The 12,818-nt window shown below is 45.2% G+C and overlaps 1 protein-coding gene across 3 annotated transcripts in view; it reads left to right on the top strand.

Annotated features, from left to right (window-relative positions):
- Positions 1-499: 499 nt before the first annotated feature.
- The window catches only part of Usp24 (ubiquitin specific peptidase 24), a 134,664-nt gene continuing 122,345 nt past the window's right edge, over positions 500-12,818 (top strand). For 2 of the 3 annotated variants that reach the window (XM_052176888.1, XM_052176889.1), the window contains exon 1: positions 505-1,269. In XM_052176888.1, the coding sequence (XP_052032848.1) occupies positions 955-1,269 (315 nt within the window). In that variant the 5' untranslated portion in view covers positions 505-954. Of the gene's footprint in view, positions 1,270-12,818 lie in introns of all 3 variants that reach the window. The other variant, XM_052176890.1, reaches the window with a different exon arrangement.

Here is a 12,818-nt window from a genome sequence, read left to right on the forward strand (position 1 = left end):
GTTTCCACGTGTCTGAAGGACAGCAGTACAGTTTGCATTTTCCGATGTTTTCATACAGAGCACTGGGATCTCTATATTGGGATGGGGGGCAAGGGATGTATTTTAGATTTTCCATGGATGTCGGCTATAAAGTACGGTAAAGTTTATCAGATGTGGTGGGACAGGTAGTGTAGTCAGTGTTCTTGGGACCGGGAGTTCAAGGTCTAGGGGTCCTTAGAGAAGGTTAGAGGGTCGAGGCCCAGGGTGAGCGGAGATGCTACGGATTCAGCGGCGCGTGGGGTCACTTTCTCGGACTGCAGGACACTTCAGGAGAACCACGCAGGGTTCCGGGGGCGGCGGGTGGAATCACCTGCGATGGGACACGAGTGGCTTCAGGCCACCGAGGCCCGGGCGGCCGGGGACCTCGGCGACGCCGCCAGCCAGCCGCTCCGTGCCCGCCCCTCCCGTCCCCGAGGGAACCTGTTGCCGGGGAAGGGGTGGGCGGGAGGCGCGGGCGGAGGGCTCTCGTGCTCGCTCGCTCGCTCTGCGCGCCGCGGCCTCTCACCTCACACACGCTCCGCGCACGCCCCTCCCTGGCCCTGGACGCGGAGAAACACCCACACGTACACACACACACCGCTCCGCGCAGCCCGAGCCCGGGGACGGCCGCCCGGGCGCCGCTTGAGCTGCTTCCGGGAGCGGAGGCGCGGCCCCGCGAAGAGGAGGAGCAGGCCAACATGGCGGCGCGCAGGGCTGGGCCCGCCTGCCGCGCCTGAGCGCCCCACCACCCTAGCTCGGCTCGCGGCGCCCACGCGCGCACCTAACCCTGGCCCGGCGGCCGCGGAGCGCGCGGGGCAGGAGCGCAGGGGCCCTCCCGGGTACGGGGCCGGAGCCGAGGCAGCGCGGCACGGCCCGCCAGGCCCGGGAGCCGCAGCTTCGCCGCACGCCGGCCGGCGCGGTTCCGAGGCCCGAGCCATGGAATCGGAGGAGGAGCAGCACATGACCACGCTGCTGTGCATGGGCTTCTCGGACCCGGCCACCATCCGCAAGGCCCTGCGCCTGGCCAAGAACGACATCAACGAGGCCGTGGCGCTGCTCACCAACGAGCGGCCCGGCCTCGACTACGGTGGCTACGAGCCCATGGATAGCGGCGGCCCCAGTCCCGGACCGGGCGGCGGCCCACGGGGCGACGGCGGCGGGGACGGTAGCGGGCCTTCCCGCGGCGGGAGCACCGGAGGTGGTGGCGGCTTCGACCCCCCGCCCGCTTACCACGAGGTGGTGGACGCGGAGGTGAGTGGGGTTGCCCTGACCTCGCGGGAGAGGCCACCGCGCTTGACTCCCTTGCACAGGGAACGTTGCCTGCCCGGCTCGCAGCGGGACTCTTGGGCGGGGGCTGTAATGGAACTCGGGGCACAGAGATAATAGAGCACCAGCTTTGGTCAGAAATCGGGATCGCTAGTCTGGGGTCATATGGGGAGAAGGGCCTTGGGGGAGGAATATTCCTGCATGGAGTTAGGTATACGGTTCTGGGCTGTGGCGGGGTCTCCGTAGGCTACCTGCTGAGTCTATGCAGTGGGCAGGAATCCCTGGAGGGATGGGGAGAAGGGTCCACATTTCCTAATTCTCGTGGCTTGGGAAATGGGAAGGACATGAATATCAGGTGTCAAAACTGATGTCCCAGTGGAACGGAGTGTTTGTGACACTAGATTGCAGTAAGGGATTGGGACAGGTACCAGTTCAGAGTCAGAAATAGTGCTTGCTATAGGCCTGCCAGGGTAAAGGCCTTTGCCGGGTCATACAGGAGGACCAGGGGAGTTAGGAGTAGGCTTTAGGTTTTTAAGCCAACCGTTAGAAAGAGGACAGGGTCTGAAATGAGGAAGGGCCTAGATAGGACCAGGAATGATAGGAATGAATACAAGGTGGAGGAGCAGGTTCGGCTATTTTAATGTCTGGGCTGGCTGGCTGGGCTTGGCTAAGGTTAAGTATTACGACAAGTAGTGGAATGGGACTGAGATAAAGATTGTGCTGCCTGGGCGGGAGTAGGAGCAAAGGAGGGACCAGGCAGCGATGAGATCAGGAATGGGAGGTCGAAGCTGGGACACAGCCTGGATAAGGGGAGTATGGTCACTGAAGAGGAGAAATTAAACCGAGCCTCACAGAGGTTCACCTGGAGGCGGGTGGTGGTAGTGGTGGTGGGGAGGTAAGTGGGCCTGGAGAGGGATTGCACTCGTTCAGTCAGATACCTCAGATCTTTAGTAGTGAAACTGTGCCTTTTAGTGTTTGGTTTCTACTGTGAGCAAAGAACATGGGGAGGCTGACAAGCTTGCCAAAACAAGGAAGAATCACCCAGAAGCCATTAATTAATTAATTTGCAGAAAAATGGCAGCCCATAGCAGAAATTTTTGTGCTTTTCTTCGGATAGTGTATTTAAGGGTTGAAGATAGCAGCTTGGCTCTGTCTGGCTCCGGAACAGCACAGATCTCAAATTAGTAAGTAGGCTTGTGTTTTTAGAGAAATTAATTTGGGTAATTTCTAAGCTAAGACACCTGATTTTTTTTTCCTGAGCAGTATTCTGTGCCGTAACTATGTTTGCAGCAGTTTCTCAGGCTGGTGGTTGCCTACATACTCCAGGTAGAGGCCCACTGTCAACCAGTAGCTCAGCGATGCCCTTCGCTGGGAGGAAAAGTAAAGGCTGTTGTCCCTCCTTTGGGAATTTTTAAAAAATCTGTGTAATTGATTATTCTCTTCTGTTTGTTTGAGTTTTGAGACAGGACTTCTCTGTGTAGTCCTTATTGCCCTGTAAGACCGGGCTGGCCTTGAACTCTGAGGTTTGCCAGCTTCTGCCTCCCAAGTGCTGGGGTTAAAGGCCTGTGTCATCACCACCTGGTCTTAAAGAGATGGTTCTTAAGTGTGACATCTTAAGATACCAGCTCCCGTCGTCACTCCTCCCCTGCTCTAGCAGGTTTTGGTCTATTTAGAAATCGAGAGAAAACTGTCGCTTCTTCAGAACAAGTTTATACGAGTCTACAAAGCTCAGTGTGCTTTCAGTTTGTAAGAGGTTTTATTTTCTGTTCCCGCTTTTTATCTCCTATGATTGGAAATCAAAGTAAGTTAAAATATTTGTGGCACCTCAACATTAGCTTACTTCCCATACTTTTAATTTGGAGCAATCTGGACCGGCTTCTCTGAACTGAGCAGCAGGCTTAGGAGTTTGCTTTCAAGAAAATCCATAGAATCTATCTTTTAAAAGAAAGTCTAGCCCTCATTTTCCCTGACATGTGGCTTGGGGCTATGGGAGGCTGTACTATTACTTAATACACTTCAAGAGGCCTGTTTAGGGCTGTGTTCGTTGCCCCATGCTGGTAGAATACAGGCCACCTTCTGATACCACATCAGGACTGTGATAACAATGTTTTTTTTTTTTAATTTTTTTTTATTCGATATAATTTATTTACATTTCAAATGATTTCCCCTCTTTTAGCCCCCCCACTCCCCGAAAGTCCCGTATAACAATGTTTTAATAGTTTTAAAAATCATCACGTATAGCAGCCATGAAACTGGGACTTCTGAAAGGTATGTCAGACTGTGGGCTACCTATTTGTACATTTTACTAATCCTCAGTAAAATAGTTACTGCACCACTATTTTTGGTATGTAGTTAGTAGCAGAACCTGCATTCCAATCTAGGTCTCTAGCATCAAAAGCCAGAGTGCTTTTAGCTGTGTCCATGTAATAGTTTTAGATTGAATTCATTTGGTCCAATGTAGATGGCAAGGGAAGGTAAAGAGTTCGGAAAGAAGTGAATTGTGAGGCTACGCTGAGTCTAGGATATAGGTGAGCGCTATATCAAGGCACTAGGGCTGCATTGGTGTGTAGAATGAAAGCAGAGTCTTTTCTTTTTCTTTAAAGCACAGACTTTAGACATTGATACTTAGTTGAGTTACCCTGTTTTATAGATGTGGCCTTTCAGACCCCAAAGGGAAGCTGTCTCTACAGAGGCAGCTAGTAAAACCAGATGATTCCCTTTCCGAGGGCAAAGAAAGGGCGCCAGCCATGTCCCGTTTACTGCTATCTAAAAGCGAACCACTGGATCTTAAAATACATGCACACCTGCTTTCTACCTAGGATATCGTATTTTCAGGGTCCTTTAGAAAGTTTTCTTTGAGGGGCTAAATTAGTTTTTGAGTCAGGGGCTTAGTGGTAGACTATGTTCAGTGTACTTGGAACCCTGGGTTATGTCCTTAGCACATGGATAAAAAAGATTGTAGCAGAAAAATGATAAAAATTGGTTATATTTATTTGTATATATGAATTTTGGGACAGAAATAATTCTGTTAGTCATAAACATTTCATGCCTTCCTTGACCCGCTGGCAAGGGAGGGTGTGGCCAACAGAACAGTTTACATTCTAATGATCTGACTTTCAGACTCATTTTACATGACTTACCAAGGTCATGTAGCTAGCATCAGTTTGGTGATTTGGGGCCCTGTAATTAGAACTTGCTTTAAAAATTAAAAATTTGAAAAGTAAAAGTTGCATTTCAGAAAGAGCAAGAGGACTGCATTTAGAGAGACCTAAAGATAGCCCATAAAACACACAGACTATAGAAAACCTTCATAATGATCTTCAATTAAGTAAAGGTATTGCCATGTGGGTGTAGAAGTAGTTCTTGGGTCTGGAAGGAACTCTTAGAATCCTTCTGGTTTTGGTTTTGATTGAATGGCATTGCTCCAGAACTATTCCATGGCAAATAGGTAGTCTGTTCTATTATTAAAGAGTGTGATATCTCACAACTGCTCTAAATAACTTCTCCTGAGCTTTAAAATCCCCACTGTGGAAAGCCTTTACTGTGGCCAGAGTCAGCCCTTTTGGCCACTGCTGAGAGCTTCGCTGTGGCCCTGCTCTCCACAGAGCTCTGGAGTCGGCCCTTGGAGGCTCGCTCAGAGTATCAGTAGAATTGACCAGGTATCCTCGGCAGCTTAGAAATTTAACAATTATGAAGTTCGCCTTTCCCTTTTTAATTTTGTCTTTAGCGAATGCCAAAATAAAAGGTTTTGAAAGGAGTTTTACAGTGACTAAAGAATGAACTTTTCTTAGCTGTCTAGTCCTATTCATTAATACTCTGAAATACTTCATAGTTTGATCAGATAAGTAATTGTGAATTTCATATTTTATTTTTATGGAATATGACATTCCTTTGGTAGTATTATGTCAGAAGTGTTTGTCAGAATTCCTTGCCTTGTTAGATTTTGGTTTTCAGGTTAAGTTGGTCCCTCCATGCAGTACATGGAACACATGTGGTAATCAAAGTCACACTGATAGGTAGTTTGTAACTTTGTTCTCTTTCCCTTTCCCAGCTGCAAGTGAGGCTTATAGTAAAGTCATTTCCTTCTTTCCTAAAATATATCAGTCTTAGTATGTTTTAGTATCAGTATCAAGTGAGTATACATTTCAGTTAACAGTCATTTGAATATATCACCTGTAATTTGCTTTACTATGATTTGATACATTTAAGAAAATCATGCAAAGGTTTGAGGAAAAGAATTCTCAGATTAGTTGAAAGTAGATGAAATAAAAACAAAGAGTCTGAAAGATGAGTCAGGATGGCCTGGTTTTGAAGTGAGCACTTCTCTGCGGCCATTGTGGGTCCTTGGGGAGCTTCTGCATGCAAGGGCTGGGTTCTCACCTTTGGTTTACCCTCTCATTTTCTTTCAAGATTTTTTTCAATTATTTGTTTATTTAGTGGCGTGTGTGTGTGTGTGTGTGTGTGTGTGTGTGTGTGTCTGTCTGTCTGTCTGTCTGTGTTCGAGATTCAGTTTTGTTAAGGTAGTTAGTCTGCTGCTGAACTGAGTACCTCACAGTAGCTGGCCTGCCAGCCTCTGGGAGATTTGCCTGTCCCTGCCTTCCATCCTGCTGTCGGAATGCAGAGATCACAAATGTACACTACCATATCCAGCTTAAAATTATTTTATTTGTTGTTATTTTGTGTGAATTACATATGAAAAGTGTTTGCTTGCCTGTTATCCGTAGGCATGGCATATATTCCTGGTGCCCACAGAGGCCAAAAAAGGCCCCACATCCCTTGGAATTGGAGTTACAGATGATTGTGAACTACCCTGTGGAATCCAAACCCGGGTCCCCTGGAGGAGCAGCAGTTCTTCTGTGGGGTCTGGCCGTGAGCCCAGCTCGGGAGGCCTCTGCTTCACCGGCCTGGCTTGTACCTGCTCAGCTGGCTCGGCAGCCCCACTTGCTTTTAGAATATTTGTCATTGGTATAGCGAACTTCCTTCTGGGTGTCTTGTGCTTTTAGTCCGTTTATCATAGTAGACCACGACAGAATCATATAGTGTACTAGGTTAAGATTTGAAATCAGTTTCAATATTAGAAAAATAACTATTATAATACTTTATATTGTACTGCTCTTTGATAATTTGAAAAGAAGATTTCAGGGTTTTGTTTTTCTGTTTTAGTGTAAAGGCAGGGACTCTTTGCATAGCTGTGATCGGCCTGGAGTTCACTCTGTAGACCAGGTTGGTCTCAAACTCAGCCATCCTTTTGCCTCTGCCTCTCCAGTGCTAGAATTAAAGGCCTGTGCCACCAGGCCTTGCAAAGTTTCAACTTTTAGTAGGAAAATATATCAGTGTCCTTACATATTTTTACAGTTCCTTCTCAAATATTTGTGTGTGTGTATGTGTGTGTGTGTGTGTACACATAAGTGCAGGGGCCTGCAAAGGCCAGGCGTGTTAGATCCTGTGACAATGGAGTTAAGAGTTTCTCTGTAAGAGCAGTGTGTGCTTTTAACTGCCAAGCTTTTTTTTTCAGCACTGAAATTTTTCATTTTTAATAAGGAGGTGTCAATAGAAAATTTTCATTTTTAATAAGGAGGTTTAAATAGAATCTTTCAAAGCTGATAAGTTTTCTAGGAAATTTTTCATATTTGGGATTCTAAAGAAGTTTACTGCACTAAAGTGCATAGAGTTACTCAGTTGTGTTCAGGCTTTATTGTTTCATCTGCTTGCTTTTTGATTAGTATAGGAGGAGAGAGGTTCCTTCATGGTACTTTCACACACACGCCATTGTACTCTGGGCTTACGTGCTCCCCACTGCGCTCCCCAGCCCTCCTCTTTCCTTCTGGCTGCACCTCACCCCCTACTGCTCATAGAAATATTCCCCCCCCCCTTTTTTTTGTTTTTGTTTTTTCGAGACAGGGTTTCTCTGTGTAGCCCTGGCTGTCCTGGAACTCACTCTGTAAACCAGGCTGGCCTCGAACTCAGAAATCCGCCTGCCTCTGCCTCCCCTTTCTTTTTATTGGAGGTATTTGTATGAATGGCTTTTTGATTTTGACTTTTGAGGCAGGGTTTCATATAGCTCCGGCTAGCCTCCAGTCCTCTGTGTAGCCTCCTCTGGAGTGCTGTGAGGATGGGCAAAGCTTTTTTCCAGCTTATTTCCCATCCTGTCTTCATGACAGAGGTGTTCCATTATTACCTCCTCTTGTTCCTGTTCCCCATATTTAAACATAGTTTCACATGATACGAATTGCTCATACTGTGGACTGTAGTAAGAAGTGTCTGTAGCCCCTTAGTTATAGGAGAAAGGAAACCTTAAAAATAGGCTAGGAAAGTTGGGTTTTTTTTTTTTTTTCTTATTCGATATATTCTTTATTGACATTGCACATGATTTCCCCTTTCTGGGATCCTCCCTCCCTGAAAGTCCCATAAGCCCTCTTCATAGGAAAGTTTTTATAGGGCAATTTGAAACACCTTTGTATGCATCTTAATCCTCAGAGAATGTCTGCATTTATAATGATGCCACAAGCCAAAGGACATTTCGGTGTGCTTTGTTGAAAAGGATTAGAAATGTGTAATATATTTTAACTGAGTTTTGGGTTGAGGGCCTGGAGAGATGGCCCAGCGGCTTAGAGCAGTCCTCAGCACTCACATGGTGACTTAAAAACAGCTGTGCTTGACTCTACTTCCAGGGGACCTAGCTAGCACCCTCTTCCGGTCTCTGTGGTCACCAGGGATGCATGTGGCTTAGATACAATCATGCAGACAAAACACATTTGCGTAAAATAAAAATAAATCGTAAAAAACATTTAGAGCATTGAACAAATAAGCTTCAGATACCGGGTGAATTCAGATAAGACAGTTCAGTCTGAGTAAACTGCAGTCAGCCAAGAAAATTGTTCATTTTCAGAAGAAGAGCTGTTTTTTGCCTTTGTAAGAGCATTGGTTTCATTTTAAAGTTCTCATTGTTTGTATAGAATTTTTATTGATGAATATTATCACAGGTTTTAGTCACATTTGTTTCATACAATTTTTTTTTGCATACAGTTTTGTTTGCTAAGCTCACATTGGTAGTAGTGACATTGTTTGTATTGTCTGGTAAAATTTTAACAAAATATATGACCATTTTCATGTTCATAATTTGGTCCAACAGTGAGAAACTTTGTTCCCACCATTGATGGCTTATGATTTTCTCTCTTCCTCTGTGTGAAAGGGAATTTACTTGTTTTTAGAGATTCCTTGAATCTAATTTATGGATTATAAAGCCATTCTCTTGATTGATTGTATTGTTCTGTAGAGCTAACACAATTAAGTGTAGTACAACCAATTTAGACTTAGCCCCATCTAGCTTACAAAATTGAGACTCAGACTATGGTTATTTTATTTGGCTTTGATAATTACCGGGGTGGGGGGGGGGATAACCCCTTCTAACTGCTGGCCTGACTGCCTCCTGTGATGTACCCTAGATACTTGCTCTTTCTCCTGACCTCGTGCTCATGGTCCCTCTCCCCTCATGGTGGGGATCAGCGTTCTCTCTCTCTCTCTCTCTCTCTCTCTCTCTCTCTCTCTCTCTAGTTCCTCCTCCTCCTGGTCTCTCCTCACTCCTCTGTTCTCTACCTCCAACTAGGTAACTCAAAACCTACCTACCTCTAATTTCTCCAGCAGTTCAATCAGCATAGCCAATTTTATTTAACTAATAGTTTCAAATCAAGCAACCAGGTTTGCACAACAAAAGCCTACAGCGTTTAGCATTACAATACATAGGAGCAGACCAAACTGCAACAATTAAATCAAAATTTCATACACACACACACACACACACACACACACACACATATTTCATATATATATATAAATAGATAGTTTTTTTTAGAAATGAAAATACTTTAGCCTGTCATGTTAGGAAGGTTTGAGGACCGTTTTCCTGGAGCTAAGTCTAGACTTGAATTGCAGATAAGCAGATCTTAGTTACTTACCATCTTCTTCACACTTGTGAACTCAGCTGTCCTGCTGAAGTTTGCTGTCTGGATCCATTGCTGTGACATTCAGTTGACCTAACATGCTTTCACATGAGTTTATATCAGAAATAGATTTTGAAACAATAAGAATTCACATGACACTTATAATCTTTATCGGAGGTCTTCAAAATGACTTTAGAAATTAAAACAAGATTATTGGCCAGACATTTTATGGCAGACACTTTGCAGCGTCTGTGACCTGTGCTTTTAGACCCTAACTTACTGTGAAAAAGAATCCCTTTTTTCTTCTTGCTTTTCACTCCATCTTGTCAGTTTCAATTGGAAATCAACAGCAAGGCATTTAGAAACAATTTAAAGTTTTGCTGTCTCAGAAATAGGAAGGTATTACAGCTACAGGAGAAGCATCCTGTCAGTTCTCCCAGTCACTGTAGCCCCTCCCGTTCTCCTGTCGACACCCACCCTCAGGGCTGGAGAGATAGCTGAGCTGGCGAGTGCCCCTCTGCTCAAGCTGGAGGACTAGAGTTTGGATCCCAGCACCCACATCTCAATGTTCACAAGTCCTTGTAACTCCAGTTACAAGAGAACCAGAGCTGCGGTCCCTGTGCATGCATAAGAGCAGTGCTCCCTTTCTCTGTCTCCTCTAGTTCCCATTCCTGTCTTTTCTCTAAATCTTTCTGTGACATTCTGTGTGTAGCACTAGAAGGATCTTTCTAACTAACATTCAAGCTTTAATCATAACCTTGGTTATAAGGTCATAGTCCCTCATCTCCTCTGAGTAAGATCTAAATTCTTTTCTTCCAGGGTTTCCCTAATTTACTTCATAGTTATCTCTTGCCTTCCTGTCCTTTATAGGTTTCTGCCATCTGCTTCCCCACTGTTTCTTGAGTATCTGGCTAGCACTGATTCATTTGTCAAAGTTAGCTCATGGACCATTTTTTATGAAGTGCACAAATGTCTTATACTGCTACATTCTCCCACCACGTAGTGTGCAGACATCAAGTAAAGCACTGTTGATGATGAAATTTTATCTTAGGAGGTGTTTCTTTTTTTAAAAATTTATTTATTTATTCCCCCCTCCCACCTCCCCCCCAGCTCGCTCCAGGCACTGCTTTCCCATTTGCTCTGGCCCATAGGTTCTTTTTCTCATTACAGATGGTTGTGAACCACCATGTAGTTGCTGGGATTTGAACTCATGACCTCTGGAAGAACAGTCGGTGCTCATAACCACTGAGCCATCTTACCAGCCCTAGAAGGTGTTTCTATATCTGTATTTTATCTGTAGTTCCTGGCTGGTGTTTGGTTGGATAGAGAATTAACTTAGTGGATAAATAGATGGATAGAAAGAGAATCTGAAAGTAAAGATCATATGATACGCGAATATTAAATCAGAGTTTTGGGAGACTATTTTCTGTTCTGGGTTCTTTGCTTGCTAACTATGTTACTGGGTATCTTAGGATTTCCATTACTGTGAAGAGACACCGTGACCTTGGCAACTCTTATAAAACAAAACATTTGATTGGGGCTGGCGTACAGTTTCAGAGGTTTAGTCCCTTATCATCATGGTGGGAACATGGTAGAGTATAGGTAGACATGGTGCTGGAGAAGCCAGGAGTTCTACATCTTGATCCACAGGCAGTAGAAGGAGACTGTGTGTCATACTCTACATAGCTTGAGCATAGAAGACCTCAAAGCCCGCCTCCACAGAGTCACACTTTCTCCAACAAGGACACACCTCCTAATAGTGCCACTCTCTATGGGTCAAACATTCAGATACATGAGTCTGTGGGGGCCTTACCATTCAGACCACCACTGTGCTGCATAGCAAGACTCTTGTTTCAAAAACAAGAGTAAACTGTTGTCTACATTACCCTTTCCCCAACTATATATATGTTACGTCATCGTCTCCATCACCATTCCTGCAGCTGTATATTAAGCATGTTAGTGTGGCCAAGGCCCTGGCAGTTTTAATATCCATGGAGCTTAGCTGGCCAAGGGCGGTACAGACTCTTCCTTCCTTTCTTTCCCTCAGATGTTTGTGCTATCATCACATGGAATTAATATTTCACAGAACACAGTAGAATCTTCTCAAGGGTTTTAGTTAATGAGAGCATGAGCCTTTCAACAGCAGAAACACTACTACATCTGTTATATGATTGGTTGCCATGTTAAGAATTTCATTGAAAACAAATCTACTAAAAGCATTTGAAATCTAGAAGTCTGTCCTAGCTCTTTCATGTTATGACTGGGAAGCTGAAGCTCACTGAAGGGAAATGACTGAGCCAATGTGCCTAGGAAGGAAAGGGTAGGGCTGCGGCACAAGCTTGTTGTATTGATTACTATAAACTCCATCTCCACCAAGGTGTCAGGGCACATACACATATGTACCCACACTCGTGCACGTGCGCACACCTGTGCATGTGTGTGTGTATAGGTGTGTGTGTATGTACACATATGTATATATGTAATGTCTTTGAAAAGGCAGATATTGCCAGGAATGGTGGTACACACCTTTAATCCCAGCACTTGGGAAGCAGAAGCAGAAAATCTTTATTGAGTTCCAAGTTAGCCTGATCTCCATCGAGTTTCAGGATAATTAAGGCTACATTGAGCACTAGGCAGCAGATGGAGGCTGTATGTGTTTCACACTAAGAGTAGCTTGAGCATTTAAGACTTCAAAGCCCACCTCCACACTGACACACTTCCTTTAACAAGGGCACACCTCAATATGGCTATACCTACTAATAGTGCCACTCCCAATGGCCAAGGATTCAAACACATAAATCTCTGAGGGCCATACCTATTCAAACCACCACACTGGGCAGGTCAATTTACCTTTCTGAGTCTTAGTTCTCTCCAAAGTGAATATCTTGGAATGTGGAGATGGCTCAGTCAGTAAAGTGTGTGCCATGTGTGGTGTTTTGAGTAAGAAATGCCCCCATAGTGATAGCCATATGAACACTTGGTTTCTATTTGTAGCACTGATTGTAGATGCTTAGAAGGTGCATCCAGGCTAGAGGAGTGTAAAAAGCTCCAGCTACTTCCAATTTGTGTCAGGTGTCTTCTCAGTCACTCTCTACCCTCCATCATAATCATGAGACAGAGCTCTCACTGTGCCCTTCCCCCAGCCTTGAGTAGGCTAAACAACCCCAGGATGGTTTTACGACCTAACTGGAGTCTTCTGGCCTCAGCGCAGCATTTGCAATTTCGTACAGGGGCTTTGGAGTTAGGAGTTAGGGTTTCCATAGGTGAAAAGGGCCACCATGACCAAGGCAACTCTAAAGGGTAACATTTAATTGGGGCTGGCTTATAGGTTCAGAGGTTCAGTCCATTATCATCAAGGAATGAGACATGGCAGCACCCAGGCACTGGAGGAGCTGAGAATTCTACATCTTGTTCCGAATGCAACCAGAAGACTGGCATCTTCAGGCTGCTAGAAGGAAACCGTTTTCCACACTGGGTGGAACTTGAGCATCGGACCCCAAAGCCCACCCCCACAGTGACACACTTCCTCCAAGGCTACACTTGTTCCAACAAGGACACACCTCCTAATAGTGTCACTCCCTGTGGGCCAAGCTT

This window comes from Apodemus sylvaticus, chromosome 3 (genome assembly GCF_947179515.1).
Source record: "Apodemus sylvaticus chromosome 3, mApoSyl1.1, whole genome shotgun sequence".
In the NCBI taxonomy this organism is placed as follows: domain Eukaryota; kingdom Metazoa; phylum Chordata; class Mammalia; order Rodentia; family Muridae; genus Apodemus; species Apodemus sylvaticus.